The 19008-nt window shown below is 50.0% G+C and overlaps 5 protein-coding genes across 5 annotated transcripts; 1 reads left to right on the top strand and 4 right to left on the bottom strand.

Moving 5' to 3' along the window:
• Window positions 1-71: 71 nt before the first annotated feature.
• Window positions 72-2044, bottom strand: P884DRAFT_245029 (uncharacterized protein; the record flags this gene model as incomplete). Its single annotated transcript, XM_069440404.1, has 3 exons — window positions 1895-2044; window positions 1553-1801; window positions 72-1461 (listed from the first exon to the last, which is right to left on the bottom strand). Exons 2-3 carry the CDS (start codon window positions 1657-1659, stop codon window positions 72-74), a joined length of 1497 nt encoding a protein of 498 aa, XP_069296757.1. The 5' UTR covers window positions 1660-1801; window positions 1895-2044.
• Window positions 2045-2470: 426 nt separating this feature from the next.
• On the bottom strand, window positions 2471-4720 carry P884DRAFT_202413 (copper amine oxidase; the record flags this gene model as incomplete). Its single annotated transcript, XM_069438428.1, has 3 exons — window positions 2471-4125; window positions 4188-4395; window positions 4454-4720. 3 exons carry the CDS (start codon window positions 4718-4720, stop codon window positions 2471-2473), a joined length of 2130 nt encoding a protein of 709 aa, XP_069296756.1.
• Window positions 4721-5421: 701 nt separating this feature from the next.
• On the bottom strand, window positions 5422-6498 carry P884DRAFT_225468 (uncharacterized protein). Its single transcript, XM_069439619.1, has 2 exons — window positions 6121-6498; window positions 5422-6014 (listed from the first exon to the last, which is right to left on the bottom strand). The coding sequence occupies exons 1-2, from the start codon at window positions 6392-6394 to the stop codon at window positions 5614-5616; spliced, it is 675 nt and encodes a 224-aa protein (XP_069296755.1). The 5' UTR covers window positions 6395-6498; the 3' UTR covers window positions 5422-5613.
• A 691-nt stretch (window positions 6499-7189) lies between these two features.
• P884DRAFT_225467 (uncharacterized protein) lies at window positions 7190-9088 on the bottom strand. Its single transcript, XM_069439618.1, has 3 exons — window positions 8801-9088; window positions 7659-8646; window positions 7190-7495 (listed from the first exon to the last, which is right to left on the bottom strand). The coding sequence occupies exons 1-3, from the start codon at window positions 8831-8833 to the stop codon at window positions 7341-7343; spliced, it is 1176 nt and encodes a 391-aa protein (XP_069296754.1). The 5' UTR covers window positions 8834-9088; the 3' UTR covers window positions 7190-7340.
• A 1212-nt stretch (window positions 9089-10300) lies between these two features.
• Window positions 10301-11429, top strand: P884DRAFT_202686 (uncharacterized protein; the record flags this gene model as incomplete). Its single annotated transcript, XM_069438448.1, has 3 exons — window positions 10301-11080; window positions 11197-11222; window positions 11333-11429. 3 exons carry the CDS (start codon window positions 10301-10303, stop codon window positions 11427-11429), a joined length of 903 nt encoding a protein of 300 aa, XP_069296753.1.
• Window positions 11430-19008: the final 7579 nt, after the last annotated feature.

Raw genomic sequence — 19008 nt, 5'->3', positions numbered from 1 at the left:
TGTTCAAGAAAGAAGGGGGCAAAGCTCAGTAATCGAGCATCCCCTCCACCCTTCCCCCCGGCCTTCCTGGTCTAACGATCCTCGAAAAAGAACTTGCCCAGCCGTTCCCCTCCCTTGGTGCTCCCCAACGCAGGACTCCGGGCTCGGCCCTGTCCTCCCTCGTCCTGTCTCTCGCGAACCAGACAGTCCGCAGCCTCGCGCGGAGGTGTTGACGTCAGAGACGGTTGCTGCGTTTGCGCGGTGGCGTGGGGTGGATGATGTTGAGGTTGACGATGATGGCGATGATGCGGGCGATGCTGTCTCTCGCGGAGGGGTTTGTTGTTGCTGGTGTTGGCGGCGGTAGTGGCGTGTGCGGGGGGCACGGGGCGGTCATCCGGCACGGGCCCGCTGGTGGTTGTGTCGACAAAGACGTCGTCGCTGTCGTCGTAGTCGTTGTCATCGTTGTCGTTGTCGTCGTCGTCGTCGTCGTCGTCCGCTGCTGCTGCTGCTGCTGCTGATGCGTCGAGCGCCACGCCGTCCATCATGCGCGCCTCCCGCCTCTCGCGCACCGCCGACTGGCTGACGGGCGTGTCCTCGCGCTCCCGGTCCGGCTCCCACGACCGCGGCGCAGCCTCCCTGCGCCCGCCGCCGCCCCCGCCGCCGCCGCCATGGTGAGGGTTGGGCGACGCGACGGCGCCCTCGCTCAGCCCGGAGCTGCTCCGCTCAAGGCCCCACGCGCCGCCTCCGCCGCCGCCGCCGCCGCCTTGGGAGGGGAGCGGGCGGCGGTGGTAGATGGGGCCGGAGACGGTGCTGCCGGCACCCTCGCCGAAGCCGACCAGGCTGGCGGTGCCGTCGTCCGACATGCGGTCCTCGAAGCCGCCGACGCTGCGCGACGTGAGGTTGTCCAGGTCCTCGTCCATGGCGTCGGTGTCGGGGCCCATGTAGCCGCTCGCGCTCGCCGAGTCCATCTCTGTCAGCATGTCCTCGTCGCGGTCCTCCTCGCCCAGCGTGGAGGTGTCGGCGCCCGCGTCGGCGGTGGTGGCCGTCGTGCGCCCGCCGACGCTGTCCGTCGCGCTCGCCGATCCGACCGTGCTGACCTTGGTCACCGCCACGGGTTGCCCGGCCGCGTCGAAGTAGGCCGGGGAGAGCGCAGCGGCGGCGGCGGCGACGGCGTTCGCGGGGGACCCGGAAGAGGTCGTGATCGCGTGGGGAGAATGGGCGCTGTGTTGCTGCTGCTGCTGCTGCTGCTGCTGTTGTTGTTGTTGTTGCTGCTGGTGGCCGAAACCCGGAGGCGTGCCGCGGAGGGTCGAGACACTCGACAGGCCTGTCAGGCGGCTGATCCGGTCGGCGCGCTCGGCTTCGAGGCTATTGGTGGATGGACTGTGTTGGTGCCCGCGGTGATGGAGAGCGCCGCGGTGGCCATCTTTGATAGCAGTTGTGGATAGGGCGGAGAGAGAGGTGGTCGTGCTCGTCGGTGTACCACTGAACGGCGCAACGAGGGGCATGGGTTAGCAAAGGGTCGCTTGGGCTGCGGGGCATGCCCTCAACCATCTGGACGGGTGGGAAGACCCACGGTATTTCGGAAGGGGTATCTGGATGTGATGGCGGTTGCGGGAGGTTGATCAAGGTCGGCTGTGATGGCTGTGATGGCTGTGATGGCTGTGATGGTTGTTGCGACATTGTTGCTCAGGTCACAGTTGTATGGCGATTCGGAGAATAAATGGGGAGCTGAAGATTGCCAATGGCAAGCGTGGCCCTCAAAACCGCGAGGACTATTCAAATTCGATCGGGAGCCGGTCGCGGGGTGGACTTCGCAGCCGAGCTAATATAATTCGCGCTTGTTTAGTCATGAAGGTCCATCCTTGAAGGCGCCACGGAGGCAGTGTCAGGAGGGGGATGTAGTGGAGGGACTTACCCCAAGATTGCTTCAATCTTATCTCGGTTTGCAAAGCCGTATCCACCAAGGTTCGCCTACCCAGGTAGGTCTCTTTACAGAGTACCTACCTTATTCTTGTAAGAGAATTGCATGATCTAGATACAGTGCTCTAGTAGTTATTGTGCATTCACAAAACTCAACAAAGAGCAGCTGAGCCGGAATGGAAATTGTTGCCTGCCCTTCCCAAACAGACCTTGCATGAAACGCGATAACAACGAACCATATGTGGGGAGGATGACGTCGCGTGCCGGGACCAGCAAAGGGCGCGTCTCCATCATGCAGACCCACTTCGAAACTTTACGGATTAACAGTTTGGGGAAATGGGGGCCTCGATCAATGCGGGGGGACCCAGCTCATCAAACCCGAGTCTACCAACTTTCTGCAAATCGGGTAGGGGAAATGGGAGTGAGAAGATGTTACCAATCTTGCTTTGGGAGTCTCATGCACCTTTGCTGAAGATATCGATGGACAACACGCCCGCTACCATCACCTCTTTCTTCGCTTCTTGAATTCGACCTCCAGGAGCAAATTTGCCGTGCTGCCGCATTTTCCCAGTCAAGCGCTCCCGTGAGAGGCGCAACAAGAACCCAGGCTCCCACCCTCGCCTCCCAGGGACAGCCCGTTCATCTTCTCTTGTACGCCGTCCCCCGGCTCGTTCAGACTCACGCTTCGGTTCACCTCTTGCCTGCTGGGCGGCACGTCGATGGCCGGGTTCCGGTCGAAGAAGTTGACCGGCCTCAACATGACCCGCAGCGTCTCGGCGGGCATGACGGGGAAGTCCTCGACGCGCGGGATGTGGTTGATGCCGAACTGGACCCACAGCACCGGGTCGCCTCCCTTGAGGCTGTCCTTGCGGTCGGCCCAGCTGCGCACGCCGTTCCCGCCGCGGCTCTGGTTGGTGTAGAGGCCGCCGGCGTAGAGCTCCCCGTCCGCGTGGCGGGTGACGTAGATGCTGTGGTCGGTGAACTCGGCGCGCCTGTAATGGAAGCTGTCCCTGTCGGCCAGGATGGGCTGCATGGTTGGGACCACGACCTTGTACCCGACCGCCGCCCCGTTGACCGGGTTGTGCACGGCCGGGTTAATGATCTTGAAGGTGCGGTTCTTGGTAGTATCCAGGTCGAAGCCGCCCGACATTTCCACCTCGGTCCGCTGCACCGTGTATCCCACGCCGTGCGGGTTGAGCTTTGGGTCGCGCGGGATTGGCACCGCCTCGTCGTACACAATCGAGTTGCCGTGCCCGCCGACCATGGGGTCGATCCGGAGGCTGAAGAAGTGCTGATGGAATCCGCCGAGCACTCCCGGGTGCACGACGGTGCCGAACGGATGCGGCGTTGTGGTTAGGTCGCGGTCGACAGGCTGCGTCGACAAGACCCCCGTGGCCCGCGCCTCATAGGCGAGATCCCCCGCCGTGTTGAAGACGAAAGAGAGTATGTACTCGTAGTTGCTCACCGTCAGGATGGTCTGCAGCACCAACTCGCGGTTTCGGACCACGACGGCCCGGTTCGTTCGGTAGTTCGTGTGCTTCCACAGGATGCCCGCATCCTGCTCATGGACGCATATCACGTTGGGCATGCGGACGGGCTCTCCCTTGCCGTTGACCAGCACTCCGTCGATGTAGTAAATACTGCCCAGGCAGTCGCAACCAAGCTGCAGGTTGTTGGCCATGATGCCGGCCCCAACGTCTCCGAGGTCGAACGCCGCCTTGCGATGGAACGGGTTCCGCGGGTCGGCGTAAGGGATGCACATGTCGGACAGGCTGAGCCGGTAGAACAGGGGCTTGTTGTCGTAGTGCACGTCGTAGAGGACCATGCCCTCCCGCTGGTTGAAGCCGACCTTGAAGTCCCACTTCTGCCAACGGATCAGGCGGCCCAGCTCCGAGAAGTGCTCGACCGAGAAGGACGCTCCTTCTGGTTGCGTGACACGCAGCGGCTTGAGGTCCTTGCGTAGCGTTTGAGCCTCGGGGATGTACTCGCTAGGCGGTGCTGGCTGCCACGGAGCCGGCAGCTTCACCTTCTCGTCGTGCCTCGTGGGTAGATAGTCGATGCGGACCAATTCCAGCGTGATGGGGTCCATGACGGGGGAGAAGGGAAGAGGAAAGGCGTAATGGCAGCTGTCCGGCTCGGACGGGTTCTGCGGATCCCGCATGTACAAGAAACACTGCATGACTCGCTTGTCGTCGTAGAACTTGCCCTCCTTGACACCATCGGCACCTGATACACAAGAGTGTCAGCGAAGCCTAAGCTCTTATGTCCTCGCCTCGCAGTGGTCGTACCATAGAGCCACGGATCCGACACCACCACCGTCCCGGGAGGGAGTTGAAGTTTGGCTAATTCCGCTTGAACCTCTGGATGCGCGAGCAACGCCTTTTCTACCGCGATGATCTCCTCTCCGTCTCCGTTTGGATGCGTAAACGGGCCTAGTTTGGCATTGGCTTCGACCCTGCCTGTGGTGATGTTCACCACCGCCTCGTGAAGGTTGTGCTAGAAGCCAGCGTCAGCAAAAACCGCCCCCACCCGCGCCAGGAGACCAAGAACTGACTGTTCCCCTGAGATAGTAGACCACGAACGCCCGCCGGTCTATGCTGCCCGGATCCTGCCCTGCCCGTTCCGCAGCCAGATAGGGGGCCAGTTGAGCTTTGGGAGGTTCGAGCAGAGTCACGACCTTGAAGTGGCAATCGATGTTGTCTGGCCAACATGCACGAATAAGTGCCGCAGTCTGAGTAATCTCCTGTGCCGTCAGAGGACCTAGCGGATGGGCCCGAGGCTGCGAAGCATGAGACGATTCCTGAACAATATTGCCTTTCATGGCCAAGGTGTCCCTGACTTACCTCGGGCCCCTGGCGAGGACCTGAATGATCAATCATTTGTGCTGATCTTGAAGTTTTAAACTCGCGAGTTCGAAGCCGGGACTTCGATGCAAACGAAGGGTGTAACTCCGTGGGCTAAAGAGATGAAATGAGGTAGCAGCGTCGGCCCCAGGATAAGGGAAAGGATAATTAACTATTTGAACATAACCAAAAGAAGGCAGTAGAGAGTAAGTCAAAAAGAAAAATTCAATCCTGATCGAGGCTAGATTAGTCAATCAAGAACAGCTCCTCTCGGACCAGAATGTTCAACAAGATGGGAGGTAAGTCGCGCGGTCAATCAGGTAGTTTCCGTCGCGTAGTCCTAGAAAAAGAGAGGCATGAACATTATAGATTCCTATCGGGAGGGGTAACATTCCTCGGCGAGAAGCTGAAAGCGGTGCTCGCCTAGTGGTCATCGGGCCACTCGAGCTGCAGATAACCGTCTCAGTGTAGTGGGACGCCGTCCAGTCAGAGAAGAAAGTTTCGATTTGTTCCATCGTTGCTATCACCGAGAATCCGGCGGCGAATTGGGGGCGTGGGGTTGCCGCACTGCAGCTCCCGTTTCAGGTACATACGATCTTTTGGTCACCGAAGGCCCCGGCCTGAGGCATGAGCTCTTGAACACCTTGGGGTAGTTACCAAAGAGGAATGAATCTCAGGCAGGGGAAGGTGGCTCTGACTTCCCCGCATCCCCCGCATTGGTTCACAACGAAAGCAAACCTCTGAAAACGATGAATGGGGTTTCCAATTTAATATCTTGGTAGGTAGCCTGCGAGTATCTCGGAGACAGCAGTCTAAAACATTGGCAGGGCACAGGCACGTGTCGCTCGTCCTGGTTGCACACGAAAACAATCTAGCGGGTTACTCTCCAGGATCCCGTCTCGATCAAGAGCCGGGAATACCATCTGTGCAGCAACTCTATCCAGCCGGGCATCGGCCCCTGGATCCCCTCCACCTTGATCCTGCTGTTGAAGAAGCAGCTCTTGAGTGCCAGCACCGCCTCGCCGCGCTCGCGATCGACGGCCGCACCGATGGCGAACAAGCCATCCGAGTCCCGAGGGTTCGGGTTTCTCGGGGAATCACCGCAGCGGACAGTGATCTCGGACGGAGTCTTTTCGACCACCTCGAAGTGGTCGGTGAGCTGGGTGCCGGGCTCATACGTCGACCGCGCGAGCTGCTCAACGGTCCATAGCTGACCGGCGGTGGCGGGCCCCTGGTATTTGCGAGCAAGGTATGCGCGCTGGAAGCGGTAGCCTAGCGTCTCGGTAGATTGAGAATCGGAGAAAACCTTGGTCAGCGACCCGAAGTTTGCGATCTCACGATTGCGTCACCCCCCCGAATCTGCTCGTGTTGCGCTCACCTATGCCGCTCCAGACCCCGCGGCAAAATTCAAGCGCGAGATCGCCATCGCGCTGGAGGAGCTCCGGCTTGATCTTGCTGAGTGGGATCCGCTTGAGACAAACATCCTGCGTCGACGCGTTGTGATGGGTGTTGAATTGGGCGTAACTCTTGGACCGCCACAGCGGGTCGTCCGCCGGAAGCGGGCTGACAATGGTCGTCGAGAGGCCTAGGTAACCCAGTGCGCCGGCCCCGAGCCCCACAGTTCCGAGAGTTACTTTCTTGATGATTCCCATGACTGCCCGATGGAGTTGAGCGCGATGAACAAGAGACAGAAGACAGGACGTCAAAACAAAAACTCTGGAGGTCACATCACGGAGCCGCAAAACAAGGGGTAATTACAATGGGGTATTTCGCCTGCTACCTTCCTCGCTCTCATCGCTCTTTTCGGCTGACGAGACCCGCTGGCGCCCGGCAGAGCTACGTCATGATTGGCTACGCATCGTAGAAGTCCATATCCACATCCAAAGCTCCGGAGTCGGGTGTTAACGTCGGAACTCTTCGTAACAGCAGACAAAACCGCTAACCAAGATTCAGGACCCACTGCATATCCTCGTCACTTTTCCATTCCCACCCGATTGATCCCGGAGATGATGATAATATTTAACTAGGAGGCTAACTCGTGGCGCAGGTTCAGCTATGCGATACTATACATACATACCTCACATAGTAGATGATAATATGGTAAATATGCATGTATGTACGGAGCATGTAGAACAATTTCCAAACGAAACTACATAAATACTTGCTTGTTATGAAGTGTTGAGCATCCTCCAGATCTCGAAATTTTTATAGCATGATTATTACTTGAATATCTAGCTTCCCAGTCCCGAAAGTACCCCCATACGCGTATGGTACCTCTGCCATATCCCATTGCTAAGCAACACTGACAACCGTTTCCCTCGTCGACGATTCCAGTCCCCAGCTCTAGCCCGATATCCCCGTAGATGAACCATTCCCCCCCCCCCCCCCCCCCCCCCCCCCCCCCCCAAAAAACCCCCCCCCCCCCCCCCCCCCCCCAAAACAAGATTGAAGGAACACCGCCATCTATCCGAACCAGACCTTGCATGATAAACGCGAGACCTAATCTAGAAACGGGCCGAAGCAGAATGTAGGGCAAAGACACGGGCCCTGAGTGATTAAATCGCTCGGAAAAGAAAGACAAGAGGCCGCCGACCTCGGTTAGTCTACGGGCATGCTGGCGGCTGCCCGGCTATGGCGCCGGAGGAGGTCGGGCATCTCGCCGTCGAGCAGGGTTTCAAGGCAGTCGTCGATGATGCCACTGTCGCTGATGTTTTGCGCGCGGGTCCTCCGGAGCCAGTACTCGAAGGGGCCACCTGGCGTATCCGGTTCGTCAGCAAAGAAGCCACAAGCAATTTGGAAGTTCAATGCAGAAGGGGAGTTAACCAAAGGGTCTGTAAAGCTCCATCTGTGAGGCACCAAGAAGGGAGAAGTGACCATTTGGAAGCGGCGGGAGGGTTCGGGCGGGAAGGCACGTACGATTGTGAGAGAGAGCTGCGCCAAGCTCGACGCATCGCTCGCTGGGCGTGTGCTCGCCGTGCATTTCCGTAAAGTGGGTGATCATCTTGGAGATGTCCTTGAGCGGCCACTTGCACGGCGCCGCCGGCGACCGGCCGGACCCGGCCAGCAGGTACTTGGGGGCCGAGCAGAGGCGGCACTTCCAGAACCCGAGGCGCTGCAGCGACGTGTTTACGCTGCCGTCATCTACGCCCGGCCCCGACACGTCGGAATCGGGCGACGCCATCTTGGCCCGCTTGACGCCGCCCCCGGATTCCTCGTCCGCCGACCCCGCCGCAGGGCGCTTTGAGCTGCTGCCGGCCGCCTGAGACGGCGTTGAAGCCACGCGCCGGGCCGGAAGCTTACCGCCGTCGGCCCGATGCTGCCTCGCGCCGGGGCCGGTGGTACTACCGGTCGAGTAGGACATGGCGCCGGCGTTGCCGTGGGCGGCGCGCGAGGGCCGCTTCCGCGACTGCGCCTTGATGATCTCGATCCGGTGCTTGCAATGCCGGAGCTGGTGGCCGAGGTCGAGGGTGCGCAGCTGCAGCGTGCGCATTTCCTGGGGCGTCAGGTCGGCCTCCTCCAGCTGCGATTTGCAGTACTCGAGGTCGTACCGGTAGGCCAGAATGTCCTCGTTCAGCTGGCGCACCGTGATCTCGTCGAGGTCCGAGAACTCGTACTCGTGATAGTAGTCTCGGCCCGAAGCGGTTGTTCCCGCCGCCTCCGGGCTCGCAGCCGGAGCAACCGTGTGCCCGTTGATGTTGCTACCTTCCATGACGTCCTTTTCTCTGTCCTTGCCGGCGTGAATGGGGATGCTGGGTCGGACACCCTCGTCATCAGGGCCCGCCACCTCCCCCGGGCTGCTACGGGCAGATTCCGTCTCTCTTCCCGGACTCCTCTCCGGCCCAGCAGGAGTTCTATTAGCGGCTACTGTGATGCTATTTTGAGGACCTGACTCTGCCTTTGCCTTCTGCGACATTCGTCAGCCCAGGCCGATTCTACCGCGTGCGTCAATGGCAGTACTGGCTCCAGATATCTGCGCAGGGAAGAGTGCGCAAAGGGCGTTCTGGTGCGGAAACCAGGAGGAGATGGCAGTTCCAAGGCAGGAGGAATCAGAAACACACCATTTCACCAGTGCGCTTGACCGTGGGTGCCATGGGATGGCTCTCGAAATGAAATTTGGTAGCTGGTCTGCCGTTGATGATTTTGATTGATTGGGCCGAAAATTGATGATTGAAAGGGAAAATGGAGGAAGGAAGGGGTGGCGTAAGAAGATGGGAATTGGAAGATGATGCGGAGATTGAAAACTGGGCGAGAAAGGAAAACGAAAAAGGAAGGAAGAAGGAAAAAGAGAGGCTAAGAAACGTGGATTGAGGAGTGTCGAAGGATGGAGGGGAAGAGATGGAGACCTGCCTTTGTTCTTCCTCTTTCTTTCTTTCTCCTTTCCTTTTTTTTTTTTTTTCTTCTTTTCTCTTTTTCTCTTTTTCCGGCCTCCTGCTAGTTTTATTGGCCGAGGCCGTTCCCCACTGCGGCCTCTCAACCCTGTGATTGGACAAGATCAATCAATGTAGCGTGACTTTTTGGTCAAGCGATCCATGTGCCAAACTCAATGAGATGTCTCCGCGCTTTGTGAGCTGGACTACTTCAGCTACACCGGTTGTTACGCAAGCAGGCTGGAACAAGAAAGAGATGGTCCCGAGACAAGATTTTGAGAAACCTCTTTGTCCCAACTACATCCGTTCCTGGGCGATTGCCGGTAATTATCAACGCAAAGTGACCGACTAGGGTATTCGCTGCCACTCTTTGACACTTTGAGAGGACCATGATCAATGAACCAGCCCGCTCCCTGATAGTACGCGTATTGACGGCGTACCTAATTCGGTCGGGCGCGTGCTTGTAACTCCTAGGCGGGAACGCATCAAACCACACATTGAATTCCATAGGTGCACACTGGAAACCGGCCTTGGGATAATTATATAAGTAATAGGTGGTCTATATGTAATTTTGTACGCGGCGTGTAAGCATGTTTCTCGCAATGCACATTGCATTAAGCGACGGAAAGAAAGTCTAATTACAAGAAAAAGCTAATGTTAGCATCATAGGGCTTGTCTAACTATAGGCACTTCGACCCAAGAGAGAAGAGAGCTAGAAAATGCCCAAGTAAAACCGAAAAGTTAGTCTCTAAAACTCAGTCAACGAGGACGGAAAGCACTACCACCTCAGGTACGTACTCTGTATGCACAGCAAGAAACTCTCCTGTTAGTACGAGCGCCAAACTGCGAACCGGATAAATATGATGCTATGTCGATTTCAAGGCACCCCTCCCCATGAATCCTTCAAGTTTAATTATCCGACGGCTAGTCGGAATCTTTGGATGCAACTTTGATCTCAACACGCTGAAAATCAACAAAATGACATGTGTTATGTCTCTCACGCTGAAACAGCGCCAGGTGAAGTACCTATATCCGTAGCACTGAACGTAGCAACTACTTGTGTCACTAGCTTCTCCAGTCACGCTTCCAAAACAAACCGAACCTCGGGGTTGCTTTCAGCAAGTCCGTGGAGCACGCTTGGGCCGTGCTTCCTTTCCTTTTCCCCCCTCTTTTACTTTTTTTCTCTTCGTCATGGCAAGACTGAAGAACTTACTTCCGCGGCGCGATTACCCAAAGTCTCGGCTCTTCCCGTTCCTTGGGACCCTTCTTCTCTCCGCCAGCCTGCAGGCAACGGTAGCCTTGAGCTCCTCGGCTGTGAACCGCACCAGAGACTGGACAGTCTGTTTGCGGGACGGACACGGAAGTTGGTCGCTGGTTACACAGCCACAACATGAAAGCTGCCCGCTCGCGAGTGACTGGTCGCCTTGGTCATATCAACCCTTCTGTCTCAAGCCCGCCGCAGAGGAGGACGAACCAGCGCCGGCAGACTGCGTCTTCACCCTCACCGCTTTCCGAGGCAACCAGGGGATCAGCTTGATCACCACGCCCAATCTTGCGGCCAGCATTGTCACCAAGCTCGATGACTCGCGGGTACCGCCTGGGCTCAGATATCAGCTGGTGGACGCGGGAGGTGCACAAGGGCAAACTGCAGCATATGAAATTAGAGACCTCCCGGGACGGGGAAAAGGAATGGTCGCGAAGCGCAAATTTGCAGAACACGAGACGATCATGGTCGGCTATCCAGTACTCGTCGTCAGGCTGGATTTTCTGAACGGTGATGGCCTCACCGACCGAGAGAAGCGAGTCATGATGGAAACAAGCGTGAAGCAGCTTCCACCAAAGCAGAACTGGGCGCTAAAGTCGCTCGCACGGAGTACTGGTGGCGAGCCCATCCTCGATATCATCCGCACCAATGGGTTCGGGATCGAGATTGATGGGGTTCAACACTTGGCAGTGTTCTTGGATGGCTCGGTGAGTTCGCCTCTGCCTGACTTTCCAGACCAGGGCTGTCATCTCCCAGAGCCCCTTGATCGGGGAGCGATCATGGTTTCTTTGCCCGCTAACGCAAGACGGTCATCATCTTGAAGAGAGTCAACCATAACTGCCGGCCAAAGTGAGTGACTATTAATATTAATTAAGTAGTAATTACCATTCACTCCTCTTTATTGCGAAGATGATGGCACTCGAGGAGCTAATTCGCAAACTGACGCGAGATGACCACAGTTCCTTTTGGCGATACAGCGGTAGCAGCATAGCCATGGAAGTCGTTGCGCTACGCGATGTTCGGCCTGGCGAGGAAATCGCACACAGCTGTAAGTGAGATACAATAATAATTATTACAATGCCTGTACGGCGCAGCGACACGGCATCTCACCAGTGGCAGACGCGCCGCTCGGCTACACATACGAGGAGCGCAAGGCGGTCTTACGGGCCTGGGGGTTCCAGTGCCGGTGCGCGCTGTGCTCGGCATCGCACGAAGAGCGAAGTCTCTCGGACTGGCGGCGCGAACGCCTGCTGGAGATCCACAGCACTCTAAACCATGCCGAGGAACTCGGCAGCCAGCGGGTCCGCGATCTCGTGGTCGAGGCTGTGAGCTTGATAGAGAAGGAAGAGCTGAAACCGCAGCTCGTCGAGTATTATCAGCAGTTTGCCAAAGCGTACATGGCGCTCGATGACCTTGAGATGGCCCGGGCGTTTGTCGCCGAGACCGACAAGATGTGGCGTCTGTATGGAGGGCAGGAGCATGAAAACATTGAGGGCGTGCGCGCCTTATGGAGAGCTTTGGAGGAGGCCGAGCGGGAAGCCGAGGAAGAAGAATAAGAAGCAAGTCGAGTCCGGAACACGCACGCGAGGAAGCTATTATCGCGTGTTCCGGTCAAGCTTTGTTAACCTCATGTCGAGGTCCAGAGAGGGCCTTTGAAAACGAGCACCGGCGACGTCTTCTTCATTCCGAGAGTTGGTTATGGCGACGGATGTTTGCCCTTCTCAGTTCAAAACTTGTATAACCGCCTATACGTGTTGACTTCTTATACCTAGAGGTCAGATTTATGGGAAGTGAGAGCTAGCATTGAAAGGTCCGAATTCGCGCCTGATAGAAGTAGTGGTCTGTTAAAATCAAGATAGTTTAATAAGTCGATGTCTCGTAGTCTTGTAGATTCCTATAAGCGGGCCTTATAATTATCTGAGTAGAAGAAGAGGGTGGCGTACAGGCCACCTGGAGAGGGCTCTGCCCTATAAAGCTGGGACCTACAAAGACTTATCTAATCTAACCTTATATGAAGGACGTGTCTATAGATAGATATATATACAATCAGGGGTCAAAAATCCCAGACCACCCCACCCACTTAAACGCGTTTCGCGACACCTACACGTATCCTACCTTTTCTTCAACATCCTACAATTCAACGATATAGCCCTCAATCTACACGATTTTATACGTAAATTGATGATAAACCACCAGCCAAACCAGGAATTAAGCCCATATGTTACAGCATATAGCTGTCAGTAGGTCAGATCTGACAGACCCACCAACAGGGATGATAAGCCAGGGGTCATAGACATATATTTAGACAGCATCCCCAAGTACCTCTAGCACTTAGAAGAATCAACGCATCTTATCACCACTTCTACAGACCATACTAGTTAGTCTAGGAGTGCCGCCTACGGCGCGAATACCACTATAGTATTATATCTTATAGCTAGTCCGAGCTATAGTTATTTATAGCTATCGAGCTATAGCAAGTGGTACCTACTACTGGTTCGAATCTATAATCTTCGTTACTATTCGTATTCGAACGCCATAGGAGACTATTTACCTAAGTTAAGCGACTATACCCTTCTACTCTAAGTAGATGCCTAAATAGTCAAAAACGATAGTAATAATAATACTATTAAGAACCGATAAACGAGTCTAAACTATAGCAAGCGCGTTAGACCTACTGCTTCGTCATTAGGAATGCCTACTAGTATTAGGTTTAGAAGCTCTCTCTAATAGACCTTCGATTCCTTAAGCTAGTAGTATCTCTCGAGGAGGCCGATAGCCATTTAGTATATACCTAGGATTTTTATAACCGCCTAATAGACGAGGATTACCTAGAATTATAGACTCTTAACGACTATACCCTAAGAGGGCTTATTAGGTACTTTATAAGACTCCTTCCCTAGCTCTTAAACGAAGCTCTTATTCTATTATTACTACCTATAGTAAGAACTATACTAGAAGTATAAGTTTAGGAGGAAAGCTAGTATAGAGGACCCTTAGAGACCCTAAAAACGCTAAGTCCTAGAGACCTAGTTTAATAATTTGCTATACCGCTAGAAACCGCCCTACGAAGGATAATTCTACCTATAAGCCTACTAGATCTACTAGAGACCCTAAGGCCTAAGCTAAACCTAGTAGGTCTAAGTAGATAGGGTAACTAGATATTAAGTAGACCTATTAGGGTTATTTAGTCTATAATTATAACTAATATACTAAGGGAACTTCTAGAAAGGGAAGAATCCTAGTAGAGGTTATTATAAAACCTCTAGCTAATGGTCTAACTAATAGAAGGATTGCTAATAATAATACTAATACTAGTAAGAGATAACCCTATAAGGGGATAAGTACCTCTCTTATTATTAGACCTAATAGAGGAAACGATTATAAGACTACTCTAGAGGGTAATAATCGGACTTCTTTAGAATGTTATAACTAATTAAGTAGATATTAGTTCCCCTTAGCTATAGCTAGTATATATAGTGCTATAACTAGTAATAGACTAAGCTTAGAAGATTACTAATATTAGCCTACTTTAGCTAGATATTAACTAAAAGATTATAAATAGCTAGCTAATCTTCTATTATAAAAAGATCTATTACTATACTAATACTAACCTCTAGATTAAATATATCTATAATATAGTTAGAGGAAACGTATCTAAAGAGCTTCTCCTATGAAATAACCTATAGGTATTATTCTATAGGTTAACCTTATAATAGTATAAGTAATAACTATTACTAACTAAGAAGGAGACCTTATACCTAAGTATAGAGATATAGCTTTGAAGGATTAAAGAACGATTTAGTATCTAGTTTAACTAAGTAGATTAATAGCTAGTTTGGAATAGCTATACTAAGGACGACCTAGCCTTAGGTAAATCTATCTATAAATTTACTATAGACCTCTTCTACTATACCTAAGTCTAGGGAGATAAGACAAACTACTAGCTTCTAACTAGACTTTGGTTAGCGATAACTCCCTTACTCTATAAGCTCTACCCTAAGCTATATAAGATAGATACTATTGACTAGTACCTCCTCTATACCTCTAAAAAACAGGAAGCTCTTTTAGAAAAACTTAGAGCTAAAAAGAGGTTAAGGAAGGTAGCTATATTTAATATCGATAAAACCTTAGATAAGGCTAGTAGTAATAATAGTAATAATATTAATAAGGAATAAGCTAATTAGTTATATACTAACCTCTAAAAGGGTAGTCAAGATTAGTAGTACTAGACTAACTATTATAGGAGAAGGGAGGAATAGAAATGTAGGCATCTCCTATAAGAGGAGTAATTCTAAAGCTATAACTAGGAGCCCTAACCAAAGGAGTGTAATGACTAAGTTAGAAATAGCTGCCTATAAGGCACTAGAGCCTAGGAAAAGGGTAGATACGGTAACCGGAATCCCTACTTTAGACGGTTCCGCCACTATAGCTAGAAGCGTATTAATAAAGATAGTACCTACTACTACTATAATACTATAGTAGTATCTAGTAAGGATAAGAAAGCCGAAGCTAAATATAAGGAGCTTAAAGCTACTAGCTATCTCCTAATTAGCGACTATAAATCCGAGACTAATAGAGATAGTAGCGATAGAGAGGTATACTTCCTTAGCACTACTAAGGAAGACTATATCTAGGAAGATAGTAATGTCTATAGGCTTTACGAATAGTTATTTATAAGCCGAGGAGCGTTATACCACTACCTATATTAGGATTATAGAAAGAAACTATACCTACCTAAACTATCAAAGGAGGACCTTCCCTAGGTAGAGTAAGACTTTATAGAAGGAGCGGCTATACCGTTAGAATTAACCGAGGAACCGTAATAATAGGAAACTATACTCCTCTCCTTCGAACCTAGCCAAGTAGTAGAAGCTAACCCGAGCCTAGAAATACCCTTCTACCGGCTAAAGAAGACATCTTACCTACGTATTCTAGTTCGAGCTAACCTAGGAGACTAGACTATAGATATCTATTTCGATATAGGTAGTTCGACTAACCTAGTTAATTAGATATAGATTTCCTAATAGGTAAAGAACCCCCGATAGATTAAGGGCGAGTCCTATACTCTTAAAGGAGTTAATTCAAGGAATATAATTAGCAAGTAGGTCGAGTTTGACTTCTATATCCTAGGAGAGGCCCGGAACACGCTAATTGATAGATATATTTATATTACGGCCGATGTCATCAATGAACTTGCTCCGAAGATACTACTAGGCACCGACTTTATAACCGCTTATAGTATTAAGATTAACTTTGTTAAGGGCATCTATACCTTTAGATTATTAGCTAATATAAAGGTCTATAGGGACGTTATAAAGAAGAACCCTAAGCCTATATCTTGGAAAGTCACTACTACCTGGTATACCGTCGTACCTATATACTCTACCTAGCTGCTCAAGATATACTTCATTCTACTGCCTAATAACCTCCCGGAGAATAAGTGCTTCTACTTTACCACTAGCTAAGAAAGAATCTAGGACGCTATAGTTACCTAGTGTACCCTAAGGGTAGTAATTATTGGACTGGGGTAGGAACCTCTCGGTATAACCAGAGGGGCACAGGTCGCAGATTCGTTTTTCCGGTTCCGAACAAGTCGTATATACACTAGACATAAATAGGGGGGTGCCTATCTAGGAGGTGCCAGGGAAGAACAAGAAGAAAAACAGACAGTTTTTACAGAATGGATCAACAGTAACAGCAACGGACTGCTGTTACAGCATTATTTGCGCGATGATGAGATTCTTCTTTCACTTGTGAGTTTGGTTATCTTTTTCCCGCGTAGGTGGGCTCTTTTACATCTGCCCAGAGGGGCATTGTTGTCGCCGTCCCCGCGTCCATCGCAACCGCTGTCCAGGAGGGTGGACTTGTCTGCTGCATCCACGAGTGCCTAGATACGCTGGACACTTTGGGCCAACACTCCTCTCCATCTGACCAGACGGAGGTTTGGTCTTAGGGGTGTGTGACTGCTGCCAGGAGAGGCTGGCACTAGTTCATTATCTAAAATGACATTGATACCCCTATGATTATCCGAAAAGGGGATAAGGTTAGCTATCTATTAGAATACTTAGGAGAGGATACCGCTATATAGATTAGTGTAATAGATATAGAAGATATATAGGCCGAGGTTTAGGACGGAATTACTAAGTAAGAGTTAAAAAGAAGGCTAGAAGAAGCCTAGTATATATACTACTAGGAAAAGGCCGATGGCGACTAGGAACTTCTACTAAATACGATAAGCTTTTATACCCTGTTATACGGTATTAAGAAACCTAATGACATTCTAGCTATCAAAAGCAAGGATAGCGTTAATATTACTAATGTAAACCCTAAATTTATACTTAAGGTAAAGGAACTTCTAGATAAATACGACCTTTACTAGGATAGGGGAATCGTACCAATGCCGGAAAACTAGAAGATATAGATTAATCTAGTTAATAGATAGTAAAAGCAAGTCTATATAGTTAGACTATACCTAATAAGGCTTAAAGACCGTAAAGCCCTTAATAAGCATTATAACTAACTTTAGGCATCTAGAAGATTTACCTTTATAGACGAGCTAACCCTAATCGTATACCTAGCCTTCATTATATAGAGGAAAGTTTCTAAAAAGCCTAGGGTAGAGGTCAAGAAAAGCCAAAGTATAGTTAACCTATAACCATTAAATATAATTATAGTCCTAGATATTTATCCCCTACCTGACTAGGATAATATTATAGCTACTATAGTTAGTAATAAATTCTTTATAGCCCTAGATATATTAGGATTTTTCTACTAGCTCCCTATAGCTAAGGAGTATAGCGACTATATAGTCGTTATAAGCTATTATAGCTTAGAAAAATCAAATGTAGTACTTATAGGTTTTAAGAATATACTAGCCTTTATATAATGCTATATAGATAGACTTTTCCTAAAATACCGCCATTTTATCAGGGTATATATCGACAATATTATTATCTTTAGCAAAATAGAGGAAGAACACCTCGAATACCTATACACCGTTTATAAAATCCTTAATAAGGCTTATATTTACATTAGGGCACCTAAATCATTCGTAGGCTACCTAGCTATAAGGCTCCTTAGGTATATCGTAAACGGTAAAGGCATCACCAAAACCGATGACTATATCGCTACCTTTAAGAAGCTAAAGTTCCTAGATATACTTGACAGTCTAGAGCATTACCTCGGAATGGCTAGATAGCTTAGGAAAGGCATTCCGTAGTTTAATACAAAAGCAAGGCTACTTTAGGCGCGAAAGACGGCTCTAATGGCTATAGCACGGAAAGAAGGAAAGCTTGAGCCTAGGAAAGCTAAAAGGGCCCGGAAAGCGGTCACTTCTACTATCAAGTTTACCCTAACTAAGGAAGAACTCGAATCCTTCAGGTTGCTCTAGGAACACTTATATAATTAGGAGTTTCTCTATTACTACTGCCTAGAAAAACTACTATTCCTTAAGCTAGATACCTACTATAACGGCTATAGCGTTATCACTTTCTAGCTCAAGGGTAACTAGGATAGTAAGAAAATCCCTAGTAGGGACATTCCTTTAAGTAAAGTATAGCCTATCCTATTTATATTAAGAGCGACTACTAACGTAGAAAAGCGCTATAGATCTATAGAGGTAGAAATTGCTATACTTGTCTAGGTAATTAGGAAACTCTAGAAGATAGTATAATTAAATAGGTACCTAGTTAATGTTCTTACTAACTATATACTAACGAAAGGGATTATAAAGTATATATCCCTAATTATAATAGATCTAGCTAAGGCTAATCTTAAATTAGCTAATGCTACTAACTATCTATCTAGATTTAACCTTAATATCTTTTATATCCCTAGGACCCTAAATATAGTACCCGATACGTTATTAAGGTTACCTACCTAGGAATAAGAAGACCCGAAGGTTAAAGATAGCCTGACTAATAAGCTTAGGAATATCTAGAGCGATTACTAGGATACTAAGGCCTTTATAGTAGATATAACTATTATAGAACTAATACTTAATGACAAATTTAGGGCTAGAATTATTACTAGCTATCCTAAGGACTAGAAGTATAGACCTATCTACTAAGCCCTCCGTAAAAACGAGAAAGACTTGGTTAGAAATGACTATACTAGAGCTAGAAAACATAAACGGCTGAAACTACCTATAGGACCGTTCGAACTTTCGAACGGACTGCTTTTCTATATAGATTTTGATAGCACTAGAAGACTTTATTTATTAGAAAACTATATTAACTAAGTCCTTTAGATGGTTTATAATGATATATACTATTTTGGCGAAAACAAGATAATAAACGAGCTTATAGCTATTCATTTCCATAGGAAGGCCTAGAAGGTTTTAAAGTTTATATAGTACTACAAAGTATATTAGGCAAACTTAACCGACTATAACCTATTACTAGGGGAACTCTAGCCGATTCGTACCTAGCTAATACCATTCTATATAGTAGCTATAGACTTTATTACCGACTTGCTACTAATACTAACCACCGGTACCCTCTAGTCACTCGAAGGCTATACTCTTATAGATATGCTCTATATCGTAACATACAAGTTTAGTAAGAAGAAGCTTCTTATAGCCGGCCGCCAGATATATATAGCCAAGGAATAGGCGATAGTTCTTCTAAGGACCTAG

This window comes from Thermothelomyces heterothallicus, assembly GCF_042370625.1.
Source record: "Thermothelomyces heterothallicus CBS 202.75 unplaced genomic scaffold P884_scaffold_14, whole genome shotgun sequence".
In the NCBI taxonomy this organism is placed as follows: domain Eukaryota; kingdom Fungi; phylum Ascomycota; class Sordariomycetes; order Sordariales; family Chaetomiaceae; genus Thermothelomyces; species Thermothelomyces heterothallicus.
This window is presented reverse-complemented; position numbering and strand designations above follow the sequence as displayed.